This window comes from Nerophis lumbriciformis, linkage group LG09 (genome assembly GCF_033978685.3).
Source record: "Nerophis lumbriciformis linkage group LG09, RoL_Nlum_v2.1, whole genome shotgun sequence".
Lineage (NCBI taxonomy): Eukaryota > Metazoa > Chordata > Actinopteri > Syngnathiformes > Syngnathidae > Nerophis > Nerophis lumbriciformis.
Window position 1 is genome coordinate 47,164,508 of NC_084556.2, and position 12,993 is coordinate 47,177,500.

Below are 12,993 nucleotides of genomic sequence, written 5' to 3' on the forward strand. Positions count from 1 at the left end.
ATTTGTAATTATTACATTTGTCTAAATTTGATGACGTAACTATTTGATTGCATATATGGCGGAAGGATCTGTGTGGTTGGTTGGTTTTTTGGACAGAGTGCATTATGGGTAATGGCAGTCAGGTGCGGGGGAATTGAGCCACACAGTTTTTTGACCTCACTCTTACTTTTTCTTACTCTTACTTTTTCTAACTCGTTCTTGCCGTAACAAACTCCTTTTATTTTGCCATTCATTTGTTCCCACATCGTTATTGTTTTACGTTTTTGAATAATTAAGTGACAAGTAAACGATACAAAACGAAGAGGAGCGTCTGGAGTTTGTTTGTTGTTGCCGCAGCAAGCGGAGCAGGAGAAAGTAGAGGAGCGTCAAGCTAAAGGCTTAATTAGGAATCTACAATTAATATCTCGATATTTTTGGGCCATGTCACGATACACGATATATATCACGATATTTTGCCTTAGCCTTGAATGAACAGTGTTGGGTTAGTTACTGAAAACCAGTAACTAGTTACAGTTACTAGTTACTTTATTTCAAAAGTAACTCAGTTACTAACTCAGTTACTTACACCAAAAAGTAATGCGTTACTGTGAAAAGTAACTATTTAGTTACTTCTTTTTTTCTTCTTTTTTTTTTTTAAGCTCCCATTAATGCCCTTTTTGCCTTCATTTCAGTACTGTTATTGCACTGGAGAATAATACAATCTGTTGATCAACTTGACATGCATTTTTATTTTCCTTTTAACATAATTAATGAAAAACAGTGCAACATAAAAAGGCATTCCTCCTTTCTTTAAACTTGGACCAATTAATAAAAAACAAGTTTAAGTGCAACATAAGAAGAAACATCATCTTCCTTGAAACATAGGTAGTGAAATAAAGCCTGACATCTGGAGTGATGCTGCTGTCTTCCACACTTGGAGCCATGGATTGTAGAATACTTGTTTTCAGTGGCAGGATCATTGACACAGATGGTGAAGTTTCAGTGCTCAGAGATGGAACACTTTTGAGGGGTTTAAGCACCTGGAGGACCTCATCTGCCACTCTCACATCATCATCAGACAGGGTGACATTTGTCTTCAGGGTGTTGTGGGTCAATGCAGAGTATATAGCTGCCTGCTGCTCCAACATATCATAAGTGGAGTTCCACCTCGTTGGGACATCATGTATGAGCAGGCAGCTTTAGCATTTCTTGCTTTGTCTTAAGCACATGAGCAGCTGTTGTGCTTGGGTGGAAGTAAGAAACTTTCCTGATCCTCCCAAAGAGGCGCTCCATCCTATTGACTGAGATTCCCTTCTGTGATGCCAAATTCACTACATGTGCAAAGCACCTATCTGTGGTCCCAGTCCTGCCTCATTCTCTGTAATTATTTGATTTTTGGCATTATCACGTGTGACTGGGATATCTTTATCTTCCATTCCTCCACTGCTTGTGTCAGCACCTGCGCAGGGTGACTCTCGTAGAGGGGGCGTGTCTTCTCATCTCCCAGTCTGCTGTGATGAAGTGAGCGCTTATAGTTCCGCTGGACGTCCACCCGTCTGTCATGAGCGCAACAGCTGATGCTCGGGATAGTTCATCCACAACTTTTTTCTTCTCCTGCTCATAAAGATCTGGCACAATCTTATTGCTGAAGTGGGTGCGCGACGGGATGTCGTAACGTGGTTCAAGCACGTTCAGCATGTGTTTAAAACCCTCGTTTTGCACAACCGAGTCTGCACCTATAAACACACCGATTAAATGGCGCGGGGCGTTCAAGCTCCTCCGTTACTCCGCTCGCCATGACCACGCTGTGTGTGGACTGAACGTGCCAACAACTTTTTTTTGTTGTTTCATATATCAAACCGTGGATCACTTGTGTGCCTCATCCCCCCCCCCCCACACCCACACCCACACACACATAGACCGCGCCTCTTTTCTTCTCTCCGGCTTGTGACAGAGGAAGATTCAGAAGAACGACACCGCAGCGCTTCTGTTTCTAGCCGATACTACATCAAAAGTAACGTAAAATAACGCAGTAACGCATCATGTAGTAACGGTAACTAAATTACTGAATAAAAAAAAATAACGCGTTAGATTACTAGTTACCGCCGAAACTAACGGCGTTACAGTAACGCGTTACTTTGTAACGCGTTAGTCCCAACACTGTGAATGAACACTTGATGCATATAGTCACAGCAGTATGATGATTCTATGTGTCTACATTAAAACATTCTTGTTCATACTGCATTAATATATGCTCATTTTAAACTTTCATGCAGAGAGGGAAATCACAACTAAGTCAATTGACCAAAAGTGTATTTATTAAACAGTTATTAAGCAGTGGCACAAACATTCATGTCATTTCCAAAACAGAAAGTGCAAGATTGTCAGAGACATTTTAAAACAAGCTATTAGTGCACTTTTCTGCATGATGTCACTAAGATGACATATCAAAACAACACTAAATTAAAGTGCACTTTTTGTACAGAACGCCACTACAATAGTTAAAAACAAATAAAGTGCACTTTTGTGCATGACGTCACACAAGATATTTCAATAACTGTCAAACATAAATTAGCTGCATGATAGGAAATCAAATTGTGTACGTCCTTCGCTATGTGGTAGGTTCCGGCGAACGTTATCTCCTTATGTCGTGGACTATTTGTTTTCATACGGTGTTGATCTGGAAATGGTTGCCTCGGCATTTTTGATGGTGTGACACTGAACGGAGATGTCGACATTCGGAGTTTCAAGCACTGTTCATTCTCGAGCGGGTGACTTTTCAAATGATGCTACACAAGCAGTAGTGCTACTTTTTATAGCAACGCTTTCGCCCCACACTTGACAAATTACGGTTGTCTGTTCGACATATTCCCACTTGAAGCCAAACCACCGCCAGACGATGGACCCCCTGTTGTTTTTTGGGGGAATTAATTATTCCTTCATTTGTATTACAACTCGCACCGCTAGCATCACAGCTAACGTTACCCATGCTGCTACCTCTTTGCTGCGCGAGGGCGTATACGTATGTGACGTATGACGTGACAGTATGTGACGTGTGTAGGAAGGTGCGCTTGTCTGTCTGTGAGAAGGAGACACAGGAAAGAGCGAGGAGAGCCTGTAGTGTAATGCCAGCAGCTAAAAGCAACTGCGTGAGAACGTATACTCGAATATCACGATATAGTCATTTTCTATATCGCACAGAGACAAACCCGCGATATATTGCGTATATCAATATATCGCCCAGCCCTAGGGACAAGCACACATACGTATGAAGGTAAGAGGATTCGCTCTATTCCGCCTATTAAAGTGCTCTAAAAAACGGACTATAAATTAAAATTTAAGTTGGTAAGTTTTCCATGTGCATGCTTCAAGAACATTCACGCTTTTCATCGGTTTCAGACACTGCACACGTTTGTGGTTTAACGGAATGAAAAGGAGGTGAATCATCTTGTCCTTCAAGTGTCTTTGACTCTTTGGGCAGCGATGCGGGGCCGCTGGCCCACGAGCATCACACAGTCTATGCCTGGCCAACCCGCTGTTCGTTTCCCGGTTTCACGCGGCTCTTAAGTTCATATCGAAGCTTGTTTTGTGTTTTTTGAATGTGCGTGTTCGGCGAGCGAGATAGTCTGTAAGAGCGGTCAAAATTTCTGCGGCTGTGGGCGTTCGTACTTTAAATAAACGGTGGCCACGATAACCGCTGTAAAACTCCCGACAGTTATTATTACCATATTCAATTAAAATTATCGAAAAACCTTCATTCATAACCGCACTTTGATACAGACGGACAGACTGCTGCTAGCTAAAATAGGTGGATTGCAATCACGTGACATAGAGGCACATCTGGGTTTGAGGCAATGGTCTAAGCCAGGGGTCGGCAACGCTAATTGTTGAAAAAGCCATATTGGACCAAAAATACATTAAAAAAAATCTGTAAAAGTCTTATATAAGTTTTGTAATGAAGACAACACATGACGTAAGTGTCTGTATTAGCTATATTAGCCTACTATCAAAATGACTGTGTCGCAGGCTGACACAAATCTTCGTTGACAGAAATTTTATTATTTATTCTACACATTTTCACAACATTGGAAAACATTAGTAAAATGGAGGCTTCTCAGAGGGTGACTCCTGAGTGCTAAAATTGCCAAGAATTAATCAATAGTCAATATAACAGTCTGCAGCTTTTCACAAAATGCTTTTCTTTTGGAGGAAGTTTGACTTTGTGTTTTGTTGTTTGTTATTAATGCTGCTATTTTAACTATTTTTGAATAGATAAACAAGGTTAATTGTCTTTTTTAGCACTTTGCCTTTCCTTACTTTTTAATGAATACATTTTAAGAATCATTTAAATCTTTGTTACAGCTCAATGCGCATCACAGTTAGTTACCTTTACTGTAGTATACTGTATGTAAAGAGACAAAGAACTGGTTTAAGCATCTTTAATAAGTATAGATAAATATATATGAATTAATTAGTCATCTTTGTTGTTTGTAAGCATATGCCGAAAATAACTTGAGCTGCATTTAGAAGTCAATGGAAAAATTTGAGCCATTACATATGTGTATGCTTTATTATCCAACTAGTCGACTAATCGTTAAGATAGTCATTGAATAATCAACTATCAAAATAGTAGCTCTAATGGCAATAACATTGTTTATCGGCAATACTTTTTAGGTCAATATACTGTATCGTCGAGCAAAATGTGTTATCGGCCCAGGCCTATGCTGTAAGTATATATGTAATATTTATATGAATATTTATTGGTCAATTTAGACATACGGCAACGTGTTAGTTTTACAGATGTATCACAATGTTCGCTTTTTCCTTCAACAACAACATGACTAATCATGGCAGACTTCATGAGAGACAACAAAGACTACTTTGGGACAATGATGATACAGAACCTGATATTTTGAGCCTGGATAATAAGGGAGAAGATTTACAAGCTTTAGAAGCTGTGTGCTAAACAGATGCAGCTTTAGTGCTAAACAGGATATACAATCTAAGAATATAATAAAACAATCACTACTGTACAATGTCTGCTATCACTGGGATGCGGACTGATGGGATGTTTTTATCTTCCCGCTTAGATGAAGAATTAATCATAATCCTCACGCAGGTAAAAAAGAAAAGGTGCAGCAAACAAGCAGCTTTTTCTGTCTTTCTCGCCATTTCCGGGCCTAAATTGGATGTTAACGTTAACTGACTTCTCTGTTTATGGCCACATCATGATTTATTATCTAGAATTAACTTTTCACCAAGCAACTCACCGGCTCAATGTCAGTATAGCAGCATAAGCTAGTTAGCTCTCTGTGATCACGGCGCAGCTAGAAATAGCACTAATAATAACAATATTGCTAATTTTCAGGTGTAAATGGGGTATTGTTGGTGGTTTATGGATGTTTTTTAGAAGGCTTTATGGGCGTAATTGAGTACCCCCATTAGCTGCATTGCCTCGTACTGGCTGTATTGTACGACTTAGAATGTATACATTCTACAAAGGGATTGTGAATAACAGGCAAAATCTAAACAAAAACAAAAAGAAGTGCAGTTCCCCTTTAACACGTGGTGTGGCGTCCGGTCATGTGGCCTGCGGATCATCATGCAGGTGATCAAGGAGACGGAGGAGTTTGAGAAGTCTCTGAAGGAGATGGGGTACCTGCAAGGCGACTCAACGGACCTGCTCAAGTACGCCAGGAACGTGAACTGCCACTACGCCAACAAGAAGTGCAAGGACGTCATCGTGGCTGCACGCAAACTCATGACCTCCAAGATGCACAACACCGTCAAGGTCCACCCTCGTTACTCCTCACTTGCGTGCTCTGCTTCTCTCCATGTGCTTCACAAGTGCGTCCGACCCCTGTCGGTTAGATCACGCCGGAGTGTAGGCTGCGTCTCCCCAAGCTGCCCGCTCCAGAAAAGTCGGTGCGAGCCAAACAAGAGTCATCCCCAAAGGAGCGCGCCGCCACGGAGAGCGCCGGTCAGCTGTCGTCGTGGAGCCAGTGTCTGCCGGCGTGTCGCATCAGCGAGTGGGTGCAGCAGCTGATGGAGCTGGCTGTCAACACGCTGTACGAGGCAGTCGGAAGCTCCACCCAGTGGTTTGTCCAACTTTCACCTCGCTATGTGAGCTACATACTAACATTTTAACAGCAACATCAAGCTAGGTTAGAATATTCGCTGAAGAAAAACAACACAATCAAACTTACTCCTTACACTTCTGTGGTGAGCTAGGTGGGTTTAAGATGTGTTGCAAAGCCTGTCTTGGTTTTGAACACAACTGTCCTCATGAAGTGATGAGTAAATATTTGGTGGTATTAGGTTTTTCGTTCAGTGGAACAAACATGGATTTTTCAAACTTCCAGTGCTCTAGGGCAGTGGTTCTCAAATGGGGGTACGCGTACCCCTGGGGGTACTTGAAGGTATGCCAAGGGGTACGTGAGATTTTTTTTTAAATATTATAAAAATAGCAACAATTCAAAAATCCTTTATAAATATATTTATTGAATAATCCATCCATCCATTTTCTACCGCTTATTCCCTTTGGGGTCGCGGGGGGTGCTGGAGCCTATCTCAGCTACAATCGGGCGGAAGGCGGGGTACACCCTGGACAAGTCGCCACCTCATGAATAATACTTCAACAAAATATGAATGTAAGTTCATAAACTGAACATCAAATCAAGTAGGCTATTCAATTCATTACAATGCAACAATGCAATATTCAGTGTTGACAGTTAGATTTTTTTGTGGACATGTTCCATAAATATTGATGTTAAAGATTTATTTTTTTGTGAAGAAATGTTTAGAATGAAGTTCATGAATCCAGATGGATCTCTATTACAATCCCCAAAGAGGGCACTTTAAGTTGATGATTACTTCTATGTGTAGAAATCTTTATTTATAATTGAATCACTTGTTTATTTTTCAACAAGTTTTTTATTATTTTTATATCTTTTGCCACTACAAATGAGCAATATTTTGTACTGTTGTACAATTTAATAAATCAGAAACTGATGACATAGTGCTGTATTTTACTTCTTTATCTCTTTTTGTCAACCAAAAATGCTTTGCTCTGATTTGGGGGTACTTGAATTAAAAACATTTTCACAGGGGGTACATCACTGAAAAAAGGTTGAGAACCACTGCTCTAGGGACACGTTACATCATTAGAAAGACCTTGTTCTCATTTCTTCCTCTTGTGTTCTTCACAGTGCTTTGCAACTCTTCTTCACTGTCAGAAACATCTTCCAGCTCTTCCAAGACGTCGTGCCAACATACCACAAGTGAGACCTTCTCTTGCCGATACCACACATTAAGTCATCCAGCTTGAAGGTGATGACTTTTTTTTAATTATTATTATTTTCCCTCCCCCAGGGAGAACCTCCTCAAGTTTCCCCACCTGGCCGCCATCCAGCACAACAACTGCATGTACCTGGCCCACCACCTCCTCACCCTGGGCCACTATTTCAGAGCCCACCTGCCGCAGCCCCTCAACCAGAGCATGGCTACCTTTGTCGACATGGTGCCAGGATTCAGGAAACTGGGTAACACATCACTTATTTGGAGGGCATGACCATTTACGTATATTTATTAAGTACCCGTATTTTCTGGACCACAGGGCGCATTGGATTATAAGGCGCACTGCCAATGAGCGCGCCTATTCAGGTCTTTTTTCATACAAAAGGCGCACTGGATTATAAGGCGCATTAAAGGGGTCATATTATGATTTTTTTCTGAGAGTCTCCATTACATTTTATGTAATGGTGACTCCTTGGTCAAAATGTTGCATAGATTATGTTTTACAGACGATCTTCAAGTCGCTTCAGGATGCGCTGTTTTGTGGGCGGTCTTATTTACGTGGCTCACCTTCGGCTGCGTCTTCTCCCCGTCATCTTTGTTGTAGCGGTGTAGCGTGCAAGGACGAGAGTGGAAGAAGTGTCAAAAGATGGAGCTAACTGTTTTAATGACATTCAGACTTTACTTAAATCAACAACTGAGCAGCATCTCCTCATCCGCCGGAAATGTGTCCCGTGAAACCGTCCTATAGTTCCTTGGGTGAATAATGTAAACTCTCTACACCTTCCTGTCTTCAGATGGTGGACTGTTTACACCATGCTTCTTCAAGGTTCATCACAAGCTGTCATACTTGCCAACCCTCCCGATTTTCCCGGGAGACTCCCGAATTTCAGTGCCCCTCCCGAAAATTTCCCGGGGCAACCATTCTCCCGATTTCCACCTGGACAACAATATTGGGGGCGTGCCTTAAAGACACTGCCTTTAACGTCCTCTCTCACCTGAAACCTTCACCCCTTAACAGCCGTATGCTGTCCAGGCGTCCGCTTTTCCTCCATATATACAGTCACATAATAATGTAGCGTTGGACGGGTTTAACAATGGCTTTTACTCGAAGATGTCAATAAATGCTGACACGTTGTATGATCTTTTAACTGGTTTAATGATAACGCAAGGCATACTTGGTCAACAGCCATACAGGTCACACTGAGGGTGGCCGTATAAACAACTTTAACACTGTTGCAAATATGCGCCACACTGTGAACCCACACCAAACAAGAATGACAAACACCTTTCGGGAGAACATCTGCACTGTAACAAAACATAAACACAACAGAACAAATACCCAGAATCCCTTGCGGCACTAACTCTTCCGGGACGCTACAATAACATCTACGGCTTTTGGAGCTCAGTGCACAACTGCACACACAACAAGAAGGAGACGAAGCAGATGAACGAAGAAGAGACATGGCAACGACGAGTAAGAAGAAGAAATACGCTTGCAAGTTCCAAAATGATTGGAAAAAATAATTTCATTTCATCCAGAAAAGCTCGAAGGGGAAGGGGTATGCTGCCTGCACCTCAACCACGCCCCCATCTCCCACCCCCCCATCTCCCGAATCGGGGGTCTCAAGGTTGGCAAGTATGCAAGCTGTAGAGCCATGACACACCACTGTGACTTGTATTCTCGGGTAGGATGGCCTTCTCTAGGAGAAAGTGTCATTGGTCCATTTTTATTTACAAGGGTCTTCTGGGACTATTGCCCGAATACATTTGTGCATTGATTTCACAGAGAAGTACAAACTCTTATGCACTGAGATCCAACAATCAGCTGTTGCTTCTCTGTCTCTTTTGCTCGCACTGAGTTAGAGAAAAAAGCTTTTGTCTATGCAGCTCCATGTGCTTGGAACATGCTCCAAAGAGACAGGAAGCTGACTGAATTGTTATCCTTAAAGGGGAACATTATCACCAGACCTATGTAAGCGTCAATATATACCTTGATGTTGCAGAAAAAAGACCATATATTTTTTTAACCGATTTCCGAACTCTAAATGGGTGAATTTTGGCGAATTAAACGCCTTTCTATTATTCGCTCTCGGAGCGATGATGTCACAAGGTGACGTCACATCAGACAGCAATCCGCCATTTTCTCAAACACATTACAAACACTGAGTCAAATCAGCTCTGTTATTTTCCGTTTTTTTCGACTGTTTTCCGTACCTTGGAGACATCATGCCTCGTCAGTGTGTTGTCGGAGGGTGTAACAACACGAACAGGGACGGATTCAAGTTGCACCAGTGGCCCAAAGATGCGAAAGTGGCAAGAAATTGGACGTTTGTTCCGCACACTTTACCGACGAAAGCTATGCTACGACAGAGATGGCAAGAATGTGTGGATATCCTGCGACACTCAAAGCAGATGCATTTCCAACGATAAAGTCAAAGAAATCTGCCGCCAGACCCCCATTGAATCTGCCGGAGTGTGTGAGCAATTCAGGGACAAAGGACCTCGGTAGCACGGCAAGCAATGGCGGCAGTTTGTTCCCGCAGACGAGCGAGCTAAACCCCCTGGATGTCTTGGCTCACACCGTTCCTTATGCCACCAAAGATGATCAAGAGAAGAATATCGACCCTAGCTTCCCTGGCCTACTGACATCAACTCCAAAACTGGACAGATCAGATTTCAGGAAAAGAGCGCGGATGAGGGTATGTCTACAGAATATATTAATTGATGAAAATTGGGCTGTCTGCACTCTCAAAGTGCATGTTGTTGCCAAATGTATTTCATATGCTGTAAACCTAGTTCATAGTTGTTAGTTTCCTTTAATGCCAAACAAACACATACCAATCGTTGGTTAGAAGGCGATCGCCGAATTCGTCCTCGCTTTCTCCCGTGTCGCTGGCTGTCGTGTCGTTTTCGTCGGTTTCGCTTGCATACGGTTCAAACCGATATGGCTCAATAGCTTCAGTTTCTTCTTCAATTTCGTTTTCGCTACCTGCCTCCACACTACAACCATCCGTTTCAATACATGCGTAATCTGTTGAATCGCTTAAACCGCTGAAATCCGAGTCTGAATCCGAGCTAATGTCGCTATAGCTTGCTGTTCTATGCGCCATGTTTGTTTGTGTTGGCATCACTATGTGACGTCACGGGAAAATGGACGGGTGTTTATAACGATGGTTAAAATCAGGCACTTTGAAGCTTTTTTTAGGGATATTGCGTGATGGGTAAAATTTTGAAAAAAACTTCGAAAAATAAAATAAGCCACTGGGAACTGATTTTTAATGGTTTTAACCCTTCTGAAATTGTGATAATGTTCCCCTTTAAATGCTTTTAAATTTAAACAGAGCATTTGTAGGAGCCCCAGTTATCTGTAACGGTTTTACTTGATGTCCATCCTGTCATTTTAATGTGTAATGTGAATGTAATTTTATGTGTAACTCTGCTGTCTCTTGGCCAGGACTCCCTTGAAAAAAGAGGTTTTTAATCTCAATGAGATTTTTTTCCTCGTTAAATAAAAAAAATGTATTGGTCTCGATGACATGTCTATACTGATATTGATAATCACCCAGCTCTATTTAATAATTGCAGCGAAGTCTTGTTTTTCTGAGCAGTTGATATTTTTTGTCATGTTGCATAGGATTTTGCTGCTGAATGCTGCTGATACTTCAAAAACAGCAATCTGTATAAAAGTTATATCCGAAGGTTGCCTAAAGCCACAAACGTTAATGACAATTATTTTGGACTTGGTGCTAATTAGAGACTCGAGCAGTTATTTGCTTTTGTAGACGACTACAAGGTGAACTGAACAGAGGCGTTCATTGCTGTCGCTTTTTTTGCTCTGTTTTTTGTCATACAGGCGCGCAGTGCTTCTTGAATCAGATGAACGTCCAGAGGGCGGAGCTATTGGAGCGATTGTCCACCGCTCACAACTTCTGCAACCTGGATGAGGAGGACAACTACATGTCAGCCAGCAAGGCTGTGAGACAGGTGGGAGGGAATCCGTCTCGTGCAGCCTTTGCCGTAGTCCTTTAACACACCTGCTGTCTGCAGGTGACCCATCAGTTGAAGCAGCTGGGGACGGTGTGGCAGGACGTCTTACCGGTCAGCATCTACTGCAAAGCCATGGGCAACCTCCTCAACACGGCCGTCATGGAAATGATAGCCAAGATCATGACGCTGGAGGTTCGCTGCAGTTGCGCCGTGCACGACGCTTGTAGCGCAAAGGTCCACATTCCCCTTTTTGCGCTCCAGGATATCTCGTCGGAGGACGGAGAGCACCTGCATACGCTCTGCCAGACGGTCATCGAGGACGGACCGCTGGTCTTCACCCCGCTGGCCGAGGAGCACAAGAACAAGAAATTTGAGGAGGAGGTTCCCCTCTACGTGAAGAAGTGGGGCACCTTCAAGGAGCTGGACATCGTGCTGCGGGCCAACCTCCAGGAGATTGTGGACAGGTAAGGAAACTAGCAGGCATCAGTGTCCATGCACTAAATTAGTCTGACTTCTTAAATAGTTCGGCACTAAATAAAGCCCATGGAAATAGCTTAATCCGATCGCGTTCGGTGTTTGAAAAGTCGGACTAACGCACCTGGATTATGCGATTGGAAACCAGATCTTTCAAGTTTAGAAACCCTAGCGCAGAGCAGGGATGACCAAGTCCCGACTTCACACACAGGTGTGAAAATAAAAAATAAAAAACTATTTAAGGGAATCAATCAATCAATCAATCAATCAATCAATCAATGTTTATTTATATAGCCTAGGGCTGGGTGATATGGCCTTTTTTTAATATCTCTGTATTTTTAGGCCATATCGTGATACACGATATATATCTCGATTTTTTTGCCTTAGCCTCGAATGAACACTTGATGCATATAATCACAGCAGTATGATGATTCTATGTGTCTACATTAAAACATTCTTGTTCATACTGCATTAATATATGCTCATTTTAAACTTTCATGCAGAGAGGGAAATCACAACTAAGTCAATTGACCAAAACTGTATTTATTAAACAGTTATTAAGCAGTGGCACAAACATTCATGTCATTTCCAAAACAGAAAGTGCAAGATTGTCAGAGACATTTTAAAACAAGCTATTAGTGCACTTTTGTGCATGATGTCACTAAGATGACAAATCAAAACAACACTAAATTAAAGTGCACTTTTTGTACAGAACGCCATTACAATAGTTTAAAACAAATAAAGTGCACTTTTGTGCATGATGTCACACAAGATATTTCAATAACTGTCAAATAAAAATTAGCTGCATAATAGGAAATCTAATAGTGTATGTCCTTCGCTATGTGGTAGGTTCCTGCGGACATTATCTCCTTATGTCGTGGACTATTTTTTTTCATACGGTGTTGATGTGGAAATGGTTGCCTCTGCATTTTGTTGGTGTGGCACCGAACGGAGATGTTGACATGCAGAGTAAGCACTCTTCATTCTCTAGCGGGTGACTTTTCAAATGATGCTACATATTTGCAGTAATGCTACTTTTTGTAGCAAAGCTTTCGCCCCACACTTGACAAATTACGGTTGTCTGTTCGACATATTCCCACTTGAAGCCAAACCACCGCCAGACGATGGACCCCCTGCTGTTTTTCTTGAGAATGAATTCTTCCTTCATTTGTTACCAGATTCGCACCTTCTCTCTCTCGTATTACCACTCGCACCACAGCTAACTTTAGCTGTGCTCAACGAGGGCGTATACGTACA

General features: G+C 42.1%; 1 protein-coding gene across 1 annotated transcript in view; it reads left to right on the forward strand.

The window, feature by feature from the left end:
• Positions 1 to 12,993, forward strand: part of zw10 (zw10 kinetochore protein) — a 30,523-nt gene that overhangs the window by 16,327 nt on the left and 1,203 nt on the right. Inside the window, exons 9-15 of the mRNA XM_061963051.1 lie at positions 5,588 to 5,770; positions 5,851 to 6,077; positions 7,188 to 7,259; positions 7,351 to 7,520; positions 11,129 to 11,259; positions 11,323 to 11,454; positions 11,524 to 11,726. Of these exons, the coding sequence (XP_061819035.1) occupies positions 5,588 to 5,770; positions 5,851 to 6,077; positions 7,188 to 7,259; positions 7,351 to 7,520; positions 11,129 to 11,259; positions 11,323 to 11,454; positions 11,524 to 11,726 (1,118 nt within the window). The remainder of the gene's footprint in view (positions 1 to 5,587; positions 5,771 to 5,850; positions 6,078 to 7,187; positions 7,260 to 7,350; positions 7,521 to 11,128; positions 11,260 to 11,322; positions 11,455 to 11,523; positions 11,727 to 12,993) is intronic.